The 13,901-nt window shown below is 38.6% G+C and overlaps 1 protein-coding gene across 1 annotated transcript in view; it reads left to right on the top strand.

The window, feature by feature from the left end:
- The first annotated feature begins 487 nt into the window (after nucleotides 1–487).
- Nucleotides 488–13,901, top strand: part of prox2 (prospero homeobox 2) — a 27,463-nt gene continuing 14,049 nt past the window's right edge. Inside the window, 2 exon segments of the mRNA NM_001128292.2 lie at nucleotides 488–500; nucleotides 1,643–2,967. Coding sequence (NP_001121764.2) covers nucleotides 1,690–2,967 — 1,278 coding nt within the window. The 5' untranslated portion in view covers nucleotides 488–500; nucleotides 1,643–1,689.

Raw genomic sequence — 13,901 nt, 5'->3', positions numbered from 1 at the left:
AGACTATAGAATACACATTTGCGGCCAAAAATGAACGACAATTAATTATAGAATTTATTAAATTATCCATTGATTGTATTATCATCAACGTCTACCCCCACTCCAACCCTAGACCCAACCACCATAGTAATGTAAAAACAGTAATTATACCGAGTATTATTCATGTTATTTATTATATTACCCATTAAATTGTATTTTATTAATGTCTACTCTCACCCCCACCCCAACCATAAACCCAACCCTTACAGTAATGTATAAATATTAATGTTATACAGTGTCACAAACATTATACTATACTGACCATAGACTGTAGCTGTATCCCATCTGAAATATAGTCACCGACAGACAGTAGTTTGCATATTAATATCAGGCTGTGTTTGCAGTTTGTGATTGGCTGGTATGTTAATGTAGGGCGGCTCTGGCCGCGCCCACTCAATGTAGTGCGCTGAGAGCAGGCGCCGAGCTCACAGTCTGTCAGTCAAGCGTCTCCAGAGCAACAGGTAAGCGCGGTTTCTGCTCTCCTCCTCATGTGCTTTAAGTTTCTCCTCAGAAATCTTGACTAAACTAGTTATCGTACAGAAATGCTTATCACACATTAATTGTTTAATTGAGTAATTGTTTAATAGCTTATAATGATAACACTAAATATGACAAGCGAAAGACACGTCTTAAGAAATGTTTCATATTAATTCTACGTGTTTAACTACATGTTGAAAGTGAATAAAGTATGTTGTATATTGACAAATTACATATATAGGAAGTGTTTGTTATGTTAAATACAGTCTAAAATGCACTGTGGAGAGATTCGTAATACATTCAGTTTATTTTCTCGTCGATTTTTAATGTTATTCTGTCTATTTTGTTGACGTCCAAGGTATGCCATTAGGTTTATACTATACTATAGCTTTGTTTTTGATAAAACAGAAGCATTTTCATGTATAATTAATAAACAAAAAACTCAATTCTTTTGAAAAAGAACACATCTAGGTATTGATGTATAAAACATGATAATGCTCTTTATAAAAATAAAAAATAACAGCAACGATACCACCTATACAGATTAAAAGACCTAAATACAGATTGAAAGACGTAAATACAGACCTAAATACAGATTAAAAGACCTAATTACAGATTAAATGTACAGTTTAATGTGTACACTTAAAAAATACACCCAAACTACTTATTTATAATGTTTTTTAAGCAACACAATTCAAAGCATGTTTTTTGGGGGGAGGAAAACTTAATTGTTTTATGTTCAATCCGCTTAAATTTGTTAAAATTATTTAATTAAATTAACCGATTTGTGTTGGGACAACATGAAGGAATTAATACTTTCATCCTCTCATCGTAAAAACTACACTGATCTCTAAAAATGTCCCTCAGTATGAATCTTCTTTACTCTTTCCTGTGAAAATTGCTTGTAAATAATGTAGTGTTAGGACAACATGAAGGAATTAAGTTAACTCATTAGTTTTTAAAAAATATAAGTCGATTAAAAATAGAACAATTAGGTTGCCCCCGACCAAAAAAATCTCAATAATTGTGTTGTTTTAACTCATTTTACATTAGTAGTTTCATTTTTTGAGTGTACAGTGTAATAGTATTTAATATTAATACTTTCCTCACACTGTTTTCTCCACAGAGTATCAAAGATCAGCAGTTTACGGGCTCATATTCACCTGTAAAATCATGAATCTGAGTCCACCTGAAGCGAACATGCACAAAGTGAGCGACGGCGGCTGCATGGAGGTCAGCAAACCCGATCATCTGCTGCCGTGCTTTCGCAGAAGCGCATACGAAGAGCCTCTCGCTTCCTACCACAGCGGCTCCATCATCTCTCACCTCCTGCGCAAAACCATCCACAACAAGCTGACGTCGCTGGACAGCAGCCTCCTGTACCTTCCGTCTACTAACGCTGACTCCGAGTCCAACACGACGGATGATTTCCCAGCAGAGGACCAGAGCGGCAGTGAGGATCTGTCTGTGGGTGTGGACGCTGAGCGGCCTCTAAATGAACACCTCCAGGCCAAACGCGCCCGCGTGGAGAACATCATACGGGGAATGGCAGGTTCACCAAACGCCAGGACACACGGAGAAGCAGATAGCGACTGTAGAAAGGAGAACAAGCGGAAGCAAAGGCTCCCGCAGCATCAGGAACCCAGCAGAACCAAATCCAGCAAAGACGAAGAGTGCCACAAGCTGAAGGAGCAGCTCCAGAGCATGCAGCGCCTGCTGCATCAGCTCCAGGAGAAGATCTCGCACGTCTACGATCAAAACTATCTGGAGAACGAAGAACTTGATGATGACAGGAGCGAAAACCAAACCTTTGGTTTCAGCTCGGATAGAGCGGTGAAGAGTTTCCAGGAGACTCTTAAATGCGAGCTGAGCAGAACTGTGAGCGAAAGCATCGATATGGTCTTCAAGAAGCTCTCCAAGAGTCTCCCGAAGCAGAGTCCGCCGCAGCATGCAGAAACCGAGAACGCTATCAATCCGGACTCTCACTCGGAGCAGTCGGATTCTGAGGAGATGCCCAAAAGCAGGAGCTCGTTTGAGGATCAGACTGAAGCGCTATCCCTTGTGGTTCGCAAGCCCTCCTTGAGTCAGGGTGTGAAACGTCCCTTTCCGCTCCACCAGACGCCGTTTCAGTTCGGCTACAGCGCGCCTCTGCATGACAGCCAGATCCTGGAGCACCTGCTGAAGTTCGGCCCTCACTCTGCGTTCTCTGCGCTGCCCTGTTTGCCTGCAACACTGGAGAGGGCGTCGCCGGAGTCTCTGGATCACCCGTGGGAGAGCGTGAGGTCAAAGGTCAGTGGCGCGGCGGCAGCGGGTCACCAGCTCCAGCTCCAGCACCAGCGCGCAGCTCCTGCAGGACTGCTGGCCGTGGACTCGCTCTGCCTGCCGCATGTCAAGATGGAGGTGGCAGATCTGCAGAGCATGGCTGACCGCAGCTCCTACATGGCCCTCAATATATCCTTTCACAGCTCGTTCACAAAAACATGGAAAGCTTGATGTGCTGAGTTTTGTGTAGGCAGCAAAATGGCTTGGACACCAGGGATGCACCGATACCATCCCGTTACCAAAATCCTGAGTATCAACCGATACAGATCTGATCTTGATACTGTGTTTTTTTATAAAAGCATAGTGCAGTTTCAATAGTTCTGGTGCTAAACTTAAATAATAAATCTTCTTTAGTAATAATAGCACACCTACTGTATATGACAGACCACACAATCTAACTAAAACATGATGCCTGCTGTAAACTAGGCTACATTATTTGAGCATTGATTACGACATTGATAGGATGTGTTATGGTCCAGTTCATGTTTCCTTTTATAATATTAAGATTTCTCTCTTATATCTGTAATTGGCTTCCACTACTGACCCGAATCATTGGTAAAATACCCTGCCTTTTAGCAAAGCCTGATGTTTTCCTGCAGGTTTGACGCAGACTAAACTAACCTGTCTGAGGCCTGTTTTCCATAATAAACATTCCCTCGCTGTAAAACAAAGTCTGCACATGCAAGATCGGATTTGGATCGGTTCCAGCTAACCGATACCCGCAACCCAAGCTCATTCTGAAAACGTAGTCCCGCGGACGTTTCTGGAGACAGCGGAATACGTCCCGGGAGGTACGTACGGCCGCGTTTATTTTTTTCAAGCGAACGCTGCGGGGCGATGTGATGCTATTCCCTTTCGCGCTTGCCTTACCTCCTTGTGGAGGGCTTCCCCGCTGCAACTCGTTTGTCCACTCAGCTCAGCGTGTACGTCGGCAGGCTCGAGTTGTGGAGAGGGGTCGACCATGGCGAAAAATTAAGTGAACGAGTTTCGTGACAGGGTGAGAACACGGCGAAATCCGAAAACGCGGTGGAATAAAAAAAAAAAATCAGGGCTTTTGTTTTTTTGGACGGCTTTTGGAAACTGTTGCTCGGGTTTAGGGAAGTGAGCGGGCGGGCGGGTCGATCGGTAAAATTGGTTGGGTTCAGGGAAGGAGGAGGGCGAGACGGCCCATTGGCCGGTCGTGCAGTCAATCATCCGGTTAGTCGGACAGCGGCCTCCGGCGGGTTCACGCAAGAACAGCACAGGCGCGAACCGTGCTCGTGAGAGGCGTCTGAGGTGCGAAAAAGTGCGCAACAGCGGCCTCTTGCGAATTCGCGAAAACAAAAACTGCAGCCGTACATACCCGCTGGGACGTATTCCGCGGTCTCCAGAAACGTCCGAGGGACTACGCTTCCACAATGAGCCTGGGTTGGATACCCAATTCATCATAAATATGCGGTGTCGAACCGATATCCGATACAAGTATCTGGATCGGCACATCCCTATTGGGTAGTACTGACATCTAAATAGATGCTTTTTAATACTGCGTACATAAATAAAACGTTTATTCATAACAATAAACAATATAAAATGATATATACTATATATAATGAATAATAAATTTAAATTATATAATATTACATACTATATAAAATAGTAAACATAATAAATATATATAGTTGAAGTAAAAATATTTGTATTTTATAAATATTTGAATATTTGTTTCACATATTTCCCAGATGATGTTGAACAGATTCAGTAATTTCTCACAGTGTTTCCTCTAATATTTTTGTTCTTCTGGAGAAAGTCTTATTTGTTTTATTTCGGCTAGAATAAAAGCAGTTTTTAATTGTTTTAAACTCATTTTAAGGTCAATATTATTCGCCCCCTTGTCTGTAGAACAAACCACTGTTATACAATGACTTGCCTAATTACCCTAACTTTACCCTGATTACCCTAGTGAAGCCTTTACATGCCACTGTAAGCTGAATACTAGTGTCTTGAAGAATATCTGGTCTAATATTATGTGCTGCCATCATGACAAAGAGAAAAGAAACCAGCTATTAGAAATGCAGTTACTCTAGTTACTAGTGATGCACAATAATTCTGCGGCCATATTCATATCGGCCGATACACATTATCGTTATCGGTCTAATATCAAAATTAGGTCGATATCTTTAAGCAGATAGATAACAGAACTGCCTTCCTTGCGCATGTGTGGGTCGAACTTGTTCAGACTTGTCCAGTGCACTATAACAGAGCTTTCCTCACATTGTTTATTACTTTAAAGTCCGTCCTTTCTTTGTGTGGTATTGCTGTTATATATATTGCTGGTATTGCTAATAACTCAGTAACTAAGCATGGCCTCAGGAAAAATATTAAATGTATGCACATATAAACAACAAGTTGGGTTGTTTGTAATCTAATATGGGTATTTGTTATTATTAGAAATGCGTTATTAAAACTACTATATTTCGAAATGGGCTAGAAAAATCTTCCTTTCGTTAAACAGAAATTAAGTAAAAATATAAAAGAATTTAAATTTTACAGGAGGGCTAACAATTCTGACTTAAATAACTATACTAAAAGTAAAAGGAAACATTTAATTTCTTAAAGGCTGCTCTTCAAATTAATATCAAATATCTATTTTTTTACGTTAAGTCTAATCTGCTACTGTTTGTTACTCCATTTTTTGGAGCAATGTATATTTTTAAGCATTTATTAATATTAGTTCGGGCTGCACGGTGGCTCAGTGGTTAGCATTGTCGCCTCACAGCAAGAAGGTCTCTGTTTCGTGTCTCGGCTGGTTCAATTAGCATTTCTGTGTGGAGTTTGCATGTTCTCCCCGTGTTGGCGTGGGTTTCCTCTGGGTGCTCCGCTTTCCCCCACAATCCATACTTGAACAAAATTAGCCGTAGTGTTTGAGTGTGTGTGTGAATAAGTGTGTATGCATGTGCATCGTCTATGGAAAACATATGCTGGAATAGTTGGCGGTTCATTCCGCAGTGGCAACCTCTGATATATCAGAGACTAAGCGGAAGGAAGGTGAATGAATGAATAATATTAGTTTAATCTTGAAATAATTGCAGTATGTCTTAACTTACAGTGCATTGACTAGTGTGAACAGATGAACGAAAGGTAATGCCTTAATTTCTGCCGTTAATACTACAATAATAATTTCTTTAACAATCTAATAATTATGTTTATTTTTTCTAGTAAGGTCTGCATCTCTTCTAAGAATGATAAATGTATATTTTTGTAAGCATTTATTAATGAATTCCTTGTACACAATACCACAAATGATTAGCACTTTTACACAAATTATCTAAATAAAAAAGCAAATAATAATCTAAATTGACGACTCTTGTAAGAGTTCACAGTTTCTTTGTCAGAAGTATGTTTTTCTTTCTCAGATGTTAAAATAATTCAGGTGTAATTACAATTATATCCTGTTAACATAAGCTAATGCATTACTAAAACTAAGAATGAGCGATCATCAATAGTCAATGTTACACACATAAATGACAGAATAACATCTCTGAGAGTCAGAAATGAAAAAGAAAGGATGCTAGATTTAATTAATGTTATTTATTAGATTCTTAATGTAATAGTTAATGCCAGAAGTGATCGTGTTTGTCGCATGTGTAGAGTGCATTAACTCATGGCGTGGAAAAACATTAAGATTAATTAATAATTGCTGTATGAAGACTTTTGTTTCAAAAATTGAGCAATTTGATCTCAGAGATCAAGAAATGTTGGTCACACTTTACAATAAAGTCGTATTAGTTCATGTTAGGGGATGCATTAATCAACATGAACAACGAACAATACATTTATTACAGTATTTGTTCATGCTACAGCTGCTTTTCTTACATTTTTATGTCTCGTTTTTAATCCAAGTGTCTAAAAAATTCTCATATCAAGAAGCATTTTCTAGATGAGCAAAACATATTGTGTTGTTTTCAGTAATAATATGCCAATATTAAGTGAGTTTTTCCTTAAAACAAGCAAAATAATCTGCCAATAGGGTTAAATAATCTTGTTTTTCCTTTTGACATGAAGTAAGATTAGTTTGCTTTCCCCATTGGCAGATTACTTTGCTTGTTTTAAGGAAAAACCCACTTAATTTTGGCATATTATTTCTTAAAACACAACAATATGTTTTGCTTGCCTAAAAACTCTTCCTGATTTAAGAATTTTTAGATATTCAGACTAGAATCGAGAGAAAAAATCAAAGTGTAGTTGCTGTGTAGTTAACTAATATACAGCTGTTAATGTTTACTCAGTGCATTAACTAATGTTTACAAACATGTAACTTAAAATATAATAAAAAGGAATTATAAAAAAAAAACAATGTTAACAAGCATTCGTTTGGATAATAATAATGTATTAGTAAATGTTGAACTATAATTAATTAATTTTGTAGAAATATTGTTCATTATTAAGTCATGTGAGTAAATACATTAATGAAACCAATACATTAATACATTAAGGAAACCTCATTGTAAAGTCTGACCTATTGGATTGTATTAGCATTGCAGATCTGAGCGATGCACAGACACATCCAAGCATCTTTTATTTTTTTCCAGAAGACACTTGCATGCAGTCAGATTTCCGCTGAGATATTTTCAGCTGTGGTTTTTTCAGCATGTGAACCTGCAGCACAAGAAACGCGAGCAGGAGTCGCAGAAAGACGTTTCATCTGTGGACGACGCTCTCTCTTTGTTTAGCAGCGTCCGCACGTGAAAAAGCCCTCTTTCTCTAGTTGACTGTTTTCATTTAATACACAGTAGTTAACATCGAGATATTGCTGAACAAACTACCAGCTCTCCAGCTCGCCGAACAATCGCTGAATTGAGTGCAGCGGTGAGCAGTTCCACTAACGCAGACTTCAAGGAGAATTTCTGCTTTGATCTCGGTAACCCCAAAGAAAATTGTAGCATCTTCTTTAATCTGGGCTCAGTAATGACTTTAAGTCCAGGAAAAGACAAATAAAAAGGAATACAAGGCTTTGATAAGAATTGTTAGGAACAAAAGCCAATTTTCAAAGGCAGAAAAAGCAACAGTTTCTCTTCTGGAAATTCTCTGATTTTTTTCTGCTTTTTTTCCTTTGCCTCGGACTTGAAAAGGTGCGGAATATGTTTCTGCACTCTCAATGTGATTGGAGTGGATGAGAGAGGTCACTTTTGGTTGTTTGTGAAAAGCAAGCTCTCAGCCGTCATTATACACCATCATCAATGAGAAGACTGGTGTGTGTGTGTGTGTGTGCGCACATATGTATATCTAGATATCTTTATTATATCTAAACATGATCGTTTTAATAACTAATTTTTAATAACTGATTTGTTTCATCTGTGTCATGAGGACAGCACATAATATTCTTCAAGACACTAGTGTTCAGCTTAAAGTGACATGTAAAGGCTTCACTAGGGTAATTAGGGTAAAGTTAGGGTAATTAGGCAAGTCATTGTATAACAGTGGTTTGTTCTGGAGACAATCCAACACTAATATTGCTGAAGGGGTGAATAATATTGACCTTAAAATGAGTTTAAAACAATTAAAAACTGCTTTTATTCTAGCCCAAATAAAACAAATAAGACTTTCTCCAGAAGAACAGAGATTAGAGGAAACACTGTGAGAAATTCTTGAATGGCACTTTAACGTGAGTATCTTGTAAAATAATTAGCATATTATATTCTGTCATCATGACAAAGACTATTAGAAATGAGTTCTTTCATTCGTTCAGCTTAGTCTCTATTTCAGAAGTTGCCACAGTGGAATGAACTGCCAACTAGAACATGCAAACTCCACACAGAAATGACAACTGACTCAGCCGGGACTCGAACCAGCAACCTTCTTGCTGTGAGGTCACAGTGCTAACCACTGATCGACCAGGCCGCGTCTATAAATTAGTTGTAAAAACTAAAATGTTTAAAAATGTCTTTCAATTAAAAAGCATTTGTGAAATACTTAAAAAAGGATGCAATTTCCAAGCCAAGCTCATTCTGGAAACGTAGCCCCGCAGACGTTTCTGGAGTCCGCGATTTGCGTGGCTGGAGGTACGTATGGCCGCATTTTGTTTTTTATCGAGCGAACGCTGCGTGGCGGTGTGACGCCGCTCCTCCTCTTCGCGCTCGCCGGTTCACCTTCGTGTGGTGGGCTTTCCCGTCGTAACCAGTTTGTCCGCTTAGCTCGCAGTGTTAAGTTGGCGGAGTGGAGGCCCGGAGGAGGAGGAGCCAGCCAGGGCGACAACCGGGATCTAGTCCGGGGAAGAGAGTTTCCAGAAATCAGGTAAGATGAAAAACAGAAACCAAAAAATAAAAGCGAACAAGTTCGCGACAGGGCGAGATCCGAAAACGCTGTCAAAATTGGACGAGGGCTTTTGCTTTTTTTCTGGACGGCTTTTGTAAATGGTCGCTTGGGTTTAGGGAAAGAGGAGGAGGAGGGCGGCTGCTGGGTCGGCCAATTGGCCGATCGACCGACCAGTCGATCGTTCAGTCATTCAGCCAGTCAGCTGGACGGACAGTCACTCCACAGCGACTTTTCACGCGAGAACATCGCGAGCGCGAACGGCGCGCGCTCCCGAGAGTCGTTCAAGACGTGAAAAAGCGTGCACAGCGGCCTCTCGCGGATCCGCGAAAACAAAAACTGCTCGAATACGTACCTCCCGGGATGTATTTCGCGGTCTCCAGAAACATCCGCGGGGCTACGTTTCCACAATGAGCCCGGGTTGCAACTTCACAGAAGGGCTGATCATTTTGCCTTCAGCTATATTTAAAACACTAGAAAAACTTGCTGAATGCTTCGTATTTAAACATTACTGTAGGTGTATAATAAATAAATATATCATACAGAAATCCTGGTGCTTCATTAATGCGAAGAAAGCTGGAGAAAACAGCCTGTATTCGTTGTTCCTACCCAGCAGGCACACAACATCATAAGACGTTAATATTAGGTTAGATTTTGATCGTGACGTCAGGTGTTCAAAATTTAATGTCTAGCCAGCATCTAAGGACAACGGTATTTTGACGTTCGTTAAAGCTAAAATTAAAACTTTAATTAAAACGTCGAGCCAACATCTTAAACCAACATCATATTGACATCAAATACTGACATTTGTCAGGTATGGCAATTAAAATCCATCATCTGATAGACGTCATAATGGTCACATCCACACAACGTCAAGCTGTTACATCGTTAGACGTTGATATTTGGTTGATTTTAGGTTGTGTTGGAAAGTAACCAAAATCCAATGTTGAGCCGACATCTTAAACCAACATCACATTGACGTCAAATACTGACATTTATTCATCAGGTATGGCAACCAAAATCCAACATCTTATAGACGTCATAATGGTAACGTCCACACAACCTCAACCTGTAACATCATTAGACGTTGATATTTGGTTGATTTTTGGTTGGGCGTTAGAAAGTGGCCAAAATCCAAGGTCTAGCCAACATCTTAAACAAACGCCATATTGATGTCAAATGCTGACATTTATTCGTCAGGTATGGCAACTAAAATCTATCGTTTGATAGACGCCATAGTGTTAACATCAACACAACCTCAACCTGTAACATCATTAGGCGTTGATATTTGGTTGATTTTAGGTTAAGTTGGAAAGTATGCAAAATTCAACATCAAGCCAACATCTTAAACCAACATCATATTGACGTCAAATACTGACATCTATTGGTCAGGTATGGCAATTCAAATCCATCATCTGGTAGACATCATTGTGGTAACATCAACCTGTAACATCATTAGACGTTGATATTTGGTTGATTTTAGGTTGGATGTTGGACATTGACGTCGGCCTCGTGTTTGATTCTGATATCAACCCGATTTTCATTTCTAAACAAAATGCAACGTCCCCACGACATTGGGGTACAACGTCAATCTGACGTCATGTTGACGCTCTGTGCCTGCTGGCTACTATGCATAACAATGAGTTTTTTCCCCCGACATTCTTCAAAATATCTTCTTTTGTTGTTCAACAGATGAAAGAACATTTATATTCACTTAATTGTGAGTAAATGAAAAAGAAAGTCCCTTGAGGATGCAAACATGTTCATTTGAGCTCAGTATTTCACATTTGAAAGTTCTGTTTAAGCGTTAAGCTGATCCTCTGCATGCTCACAGGGAACATTTCATCTGGTTGTTTGGCAGCAAAGCAATTACTAAGGACAGATATGAGCAAACGGACGCCTCTAATTGAAGTGCTTAATCTCATTTGTTTGGCTCTTTTTCTAGTTAGCGCATGCGGTCGTGTCTTAATCGACTCTCTGGTCAATACGGCGCTGTTCCTCTGCTAATTCATTTGGACTGATGAATAGGACGTATTGGTGTTTATTAGTTTGTCTGAATGCTGTCTATAATGCTCTCTGAGTGCTCAACACTGCGTCACACACTGAACGAATGACAAAAAAAAATCTCTAATTCGCAGTTTTTATCAAAGTATAATTTAACTTTGGTTCCACTTTACAATTTAATTTAATATAAAATATATAGTGTGTTCAAGAAATAGTTTGACTACTGTATATAGACCACTATTTTTTTACTTTGCTATAATGTAGATTTTTATTTTGGATTGATCTTTTTACCCTAAGATCAAGCTCTGATTTTGCTTTGGGCCAACTTAAAAAAAACGAAAACTGTAATTTCTAATAACTTAATTTATACATTTCCCTCAAATTATAGTTTTGATAGGTTGAAACAGAAAATTGTCATTTAATATGAATTCAAGATTCATGATCAATGCATGATCGCACTCATAAAATAATTGCTTGGTACAGTTTTTAATTTACATTCTTCGGGTGATACAAAACACTAACGTTTCGGCACAATGCCTTCCTCAGTATGTGACGCAATCCTCTCACTCCACCCTTTTGTCCCACAATCAATCACATTGCGTCATTAGCTAGACTCCCACTCTCATTTTCATTTCAATATACCATAATTAACCACACAAGAAATATTTACCTTCATCTTCAAAAACAATATGTCACAGGAAAATAGCATATCAATTATCATCATTCACTTATTTATGTCTACATTAATACAATAACATTCTGTCAGTCCAAAACGTAAAATTTAATATCAATTAAAATATCTATTCTGGTCAAGGAAAATTCAAATATATTCACTCAAAGGTAGAAAACTTTTTTACTCTTAGATCAAAATATAACTTTGCTTTGGACCAACGTAAAGCTGAAAAAAGAGTAAAAAAACAGTAAATTAATATACAACCCCAAATCAGAAAAGATAGGCACATTATGGAAAATGCAAATAAAAAAATAGTAATTTCTTTGACTTGTATTTTATAGCAGACAAAACAACAAACATTATTTAATGTGTTCCTGATAATATATATATATATATATATATATATATATATATATATATATATATATATATATTTTTTTTTTTTTTTTTTTAAAAAAAACACGTATTCCAATTTTGGTTCTTGCAACACATTTAAAAAAAAAGTTGTAACGGGAGCAGTTTAGCGCTAGTAATCAGGGAAGACATTTGTATATTTCACCTTTAATCTGGAGGAGTTTTAGTGCATAAAGGACAAGAGCGCAAGCCTAAGCTAAACAACCGTGATCTCTGATCCCTCAGGAGGCGCTGCATCAAGAATCCTCACTCATTTATAAGCCAGATCAGCACATGAGCTCAGGACTACTGCGGTAAACCTTTGTCAGGCACCACAATACAGAGTTACATCCACAAATGGCAGTGAAAACTGTTCTGTGCCGAAAGGAAGCCCTATGTTAACAGTGTCCAGAAGCTCCGTTGAATTCTATGGGCTCAGAGGGCCATCACACAGTGGAAACATGTACTGGGGTCAGATGAATCAGTATTTTAGGTGTTTTTTTGGAGGGGAGAAATGGACGCTGTGTGCTCCGGACCAAAAAAGAACAGGGTCATCTAGACTGTTACCAGCAACAAATCCAAAAGCCAGGCTCTGTCATGGTCTGGGGTTGTGTCAGTGCCCTTGGCAGAGGTATCCTGCTCTTCTATAATGCTCCATTAATGCTGAACAGCACAGAGAGATTTTGGAGCACAATATGCTGCCTTCTACAGGGTATATTTCCACAAGACAATGCAGAACCACATTCTGCACACATTACTGAGTCCTGCTGCGGAGGAAGAGGATACAGCTACTGGACTGGCCTGCCTGCAGTCCTGACCTGTCTCCAATAGAGAATGTGGGGCATTTTAAAGCGCAAAATGGGACATCGAATACCCAGTACTGTTGCTCACCTTAAGACTTGTGTGCAGAAAGAATGAGACAAAGTTACACCTGAAACACTTCAGCACTTGGTGTCTTCAGTCCCTAAACGTCTGTTAAGTGTTGTGAGAAGGAACGGCAACATTACAAAGTGGGAAATGCTTTACTGACACAACTGTTTTTGAAACGTGTTGCAAGAACCAAAACTGGAATATGTGTTTAAAAATAATAATCATGAGGAACACATTACAGGATGTTGTTGTATTGTCTGAAATACAAGTCATAGTAAATTTATAAATAACTACTTTCCGTTTTTATTTACGTTTCTGTCTCAAATGTTTCTGATTTGGGGTTGTAGTCACAAAACACAAAAACTGCTAGGGTTAGGGTTAGCTTTAAGTCAAAGTTAATAAAATAGGGTAAAATCAGAAACCAGACTTCCGACTTATGAATTTGTTTTCAGAAAGTGAGTAAAATTAGCATAATTATAAAAATTAAGTTGTCAACTTAACAGTTACAAGTTAGAATGATTTACTTGCATTGTTTTAAAGTCAATGTGTTGCTCTGAAGGTGATTGGTTAACTTGCTCTACACTGTAAAACATGCAAATGCACAATTGACCCAACACAAATCGATTAAGATAACTTCACACCTTCAACAAATTTATGTGGAATGAACATAAAAGAATTAAGTTGTCTCAATGGAATCTCAAGAATTGTGTTGTTTCAGCTCATTTTAATTAAGTAGTTTGAACAGATAAAAAAAAGTGTACGGAAACTAATACATTTTTTATTTACAGCAGTTGACCTTTCTTCAGTGTGTTTGTGTGGTTTTGAGCCCTTAACT

Source organism: Danio rerio, chromosome 17 (assembly GCF_049306965.1).
Source record: "Danio rerio strain Tuebingen ecotype United States chromosome 17, GRCz12tu, whole genome shotgun sequence".
NCBI classification, from domain to species: domain Eukaryota; kingdom Metazoa; phylum Chordata; class Actinopteri; order Cypriniformes; family Danionidae; genus Danio; species Danio rerio.
This window is presented reverse-complemented; position numbering and strand designations above follow the sequence as displayed.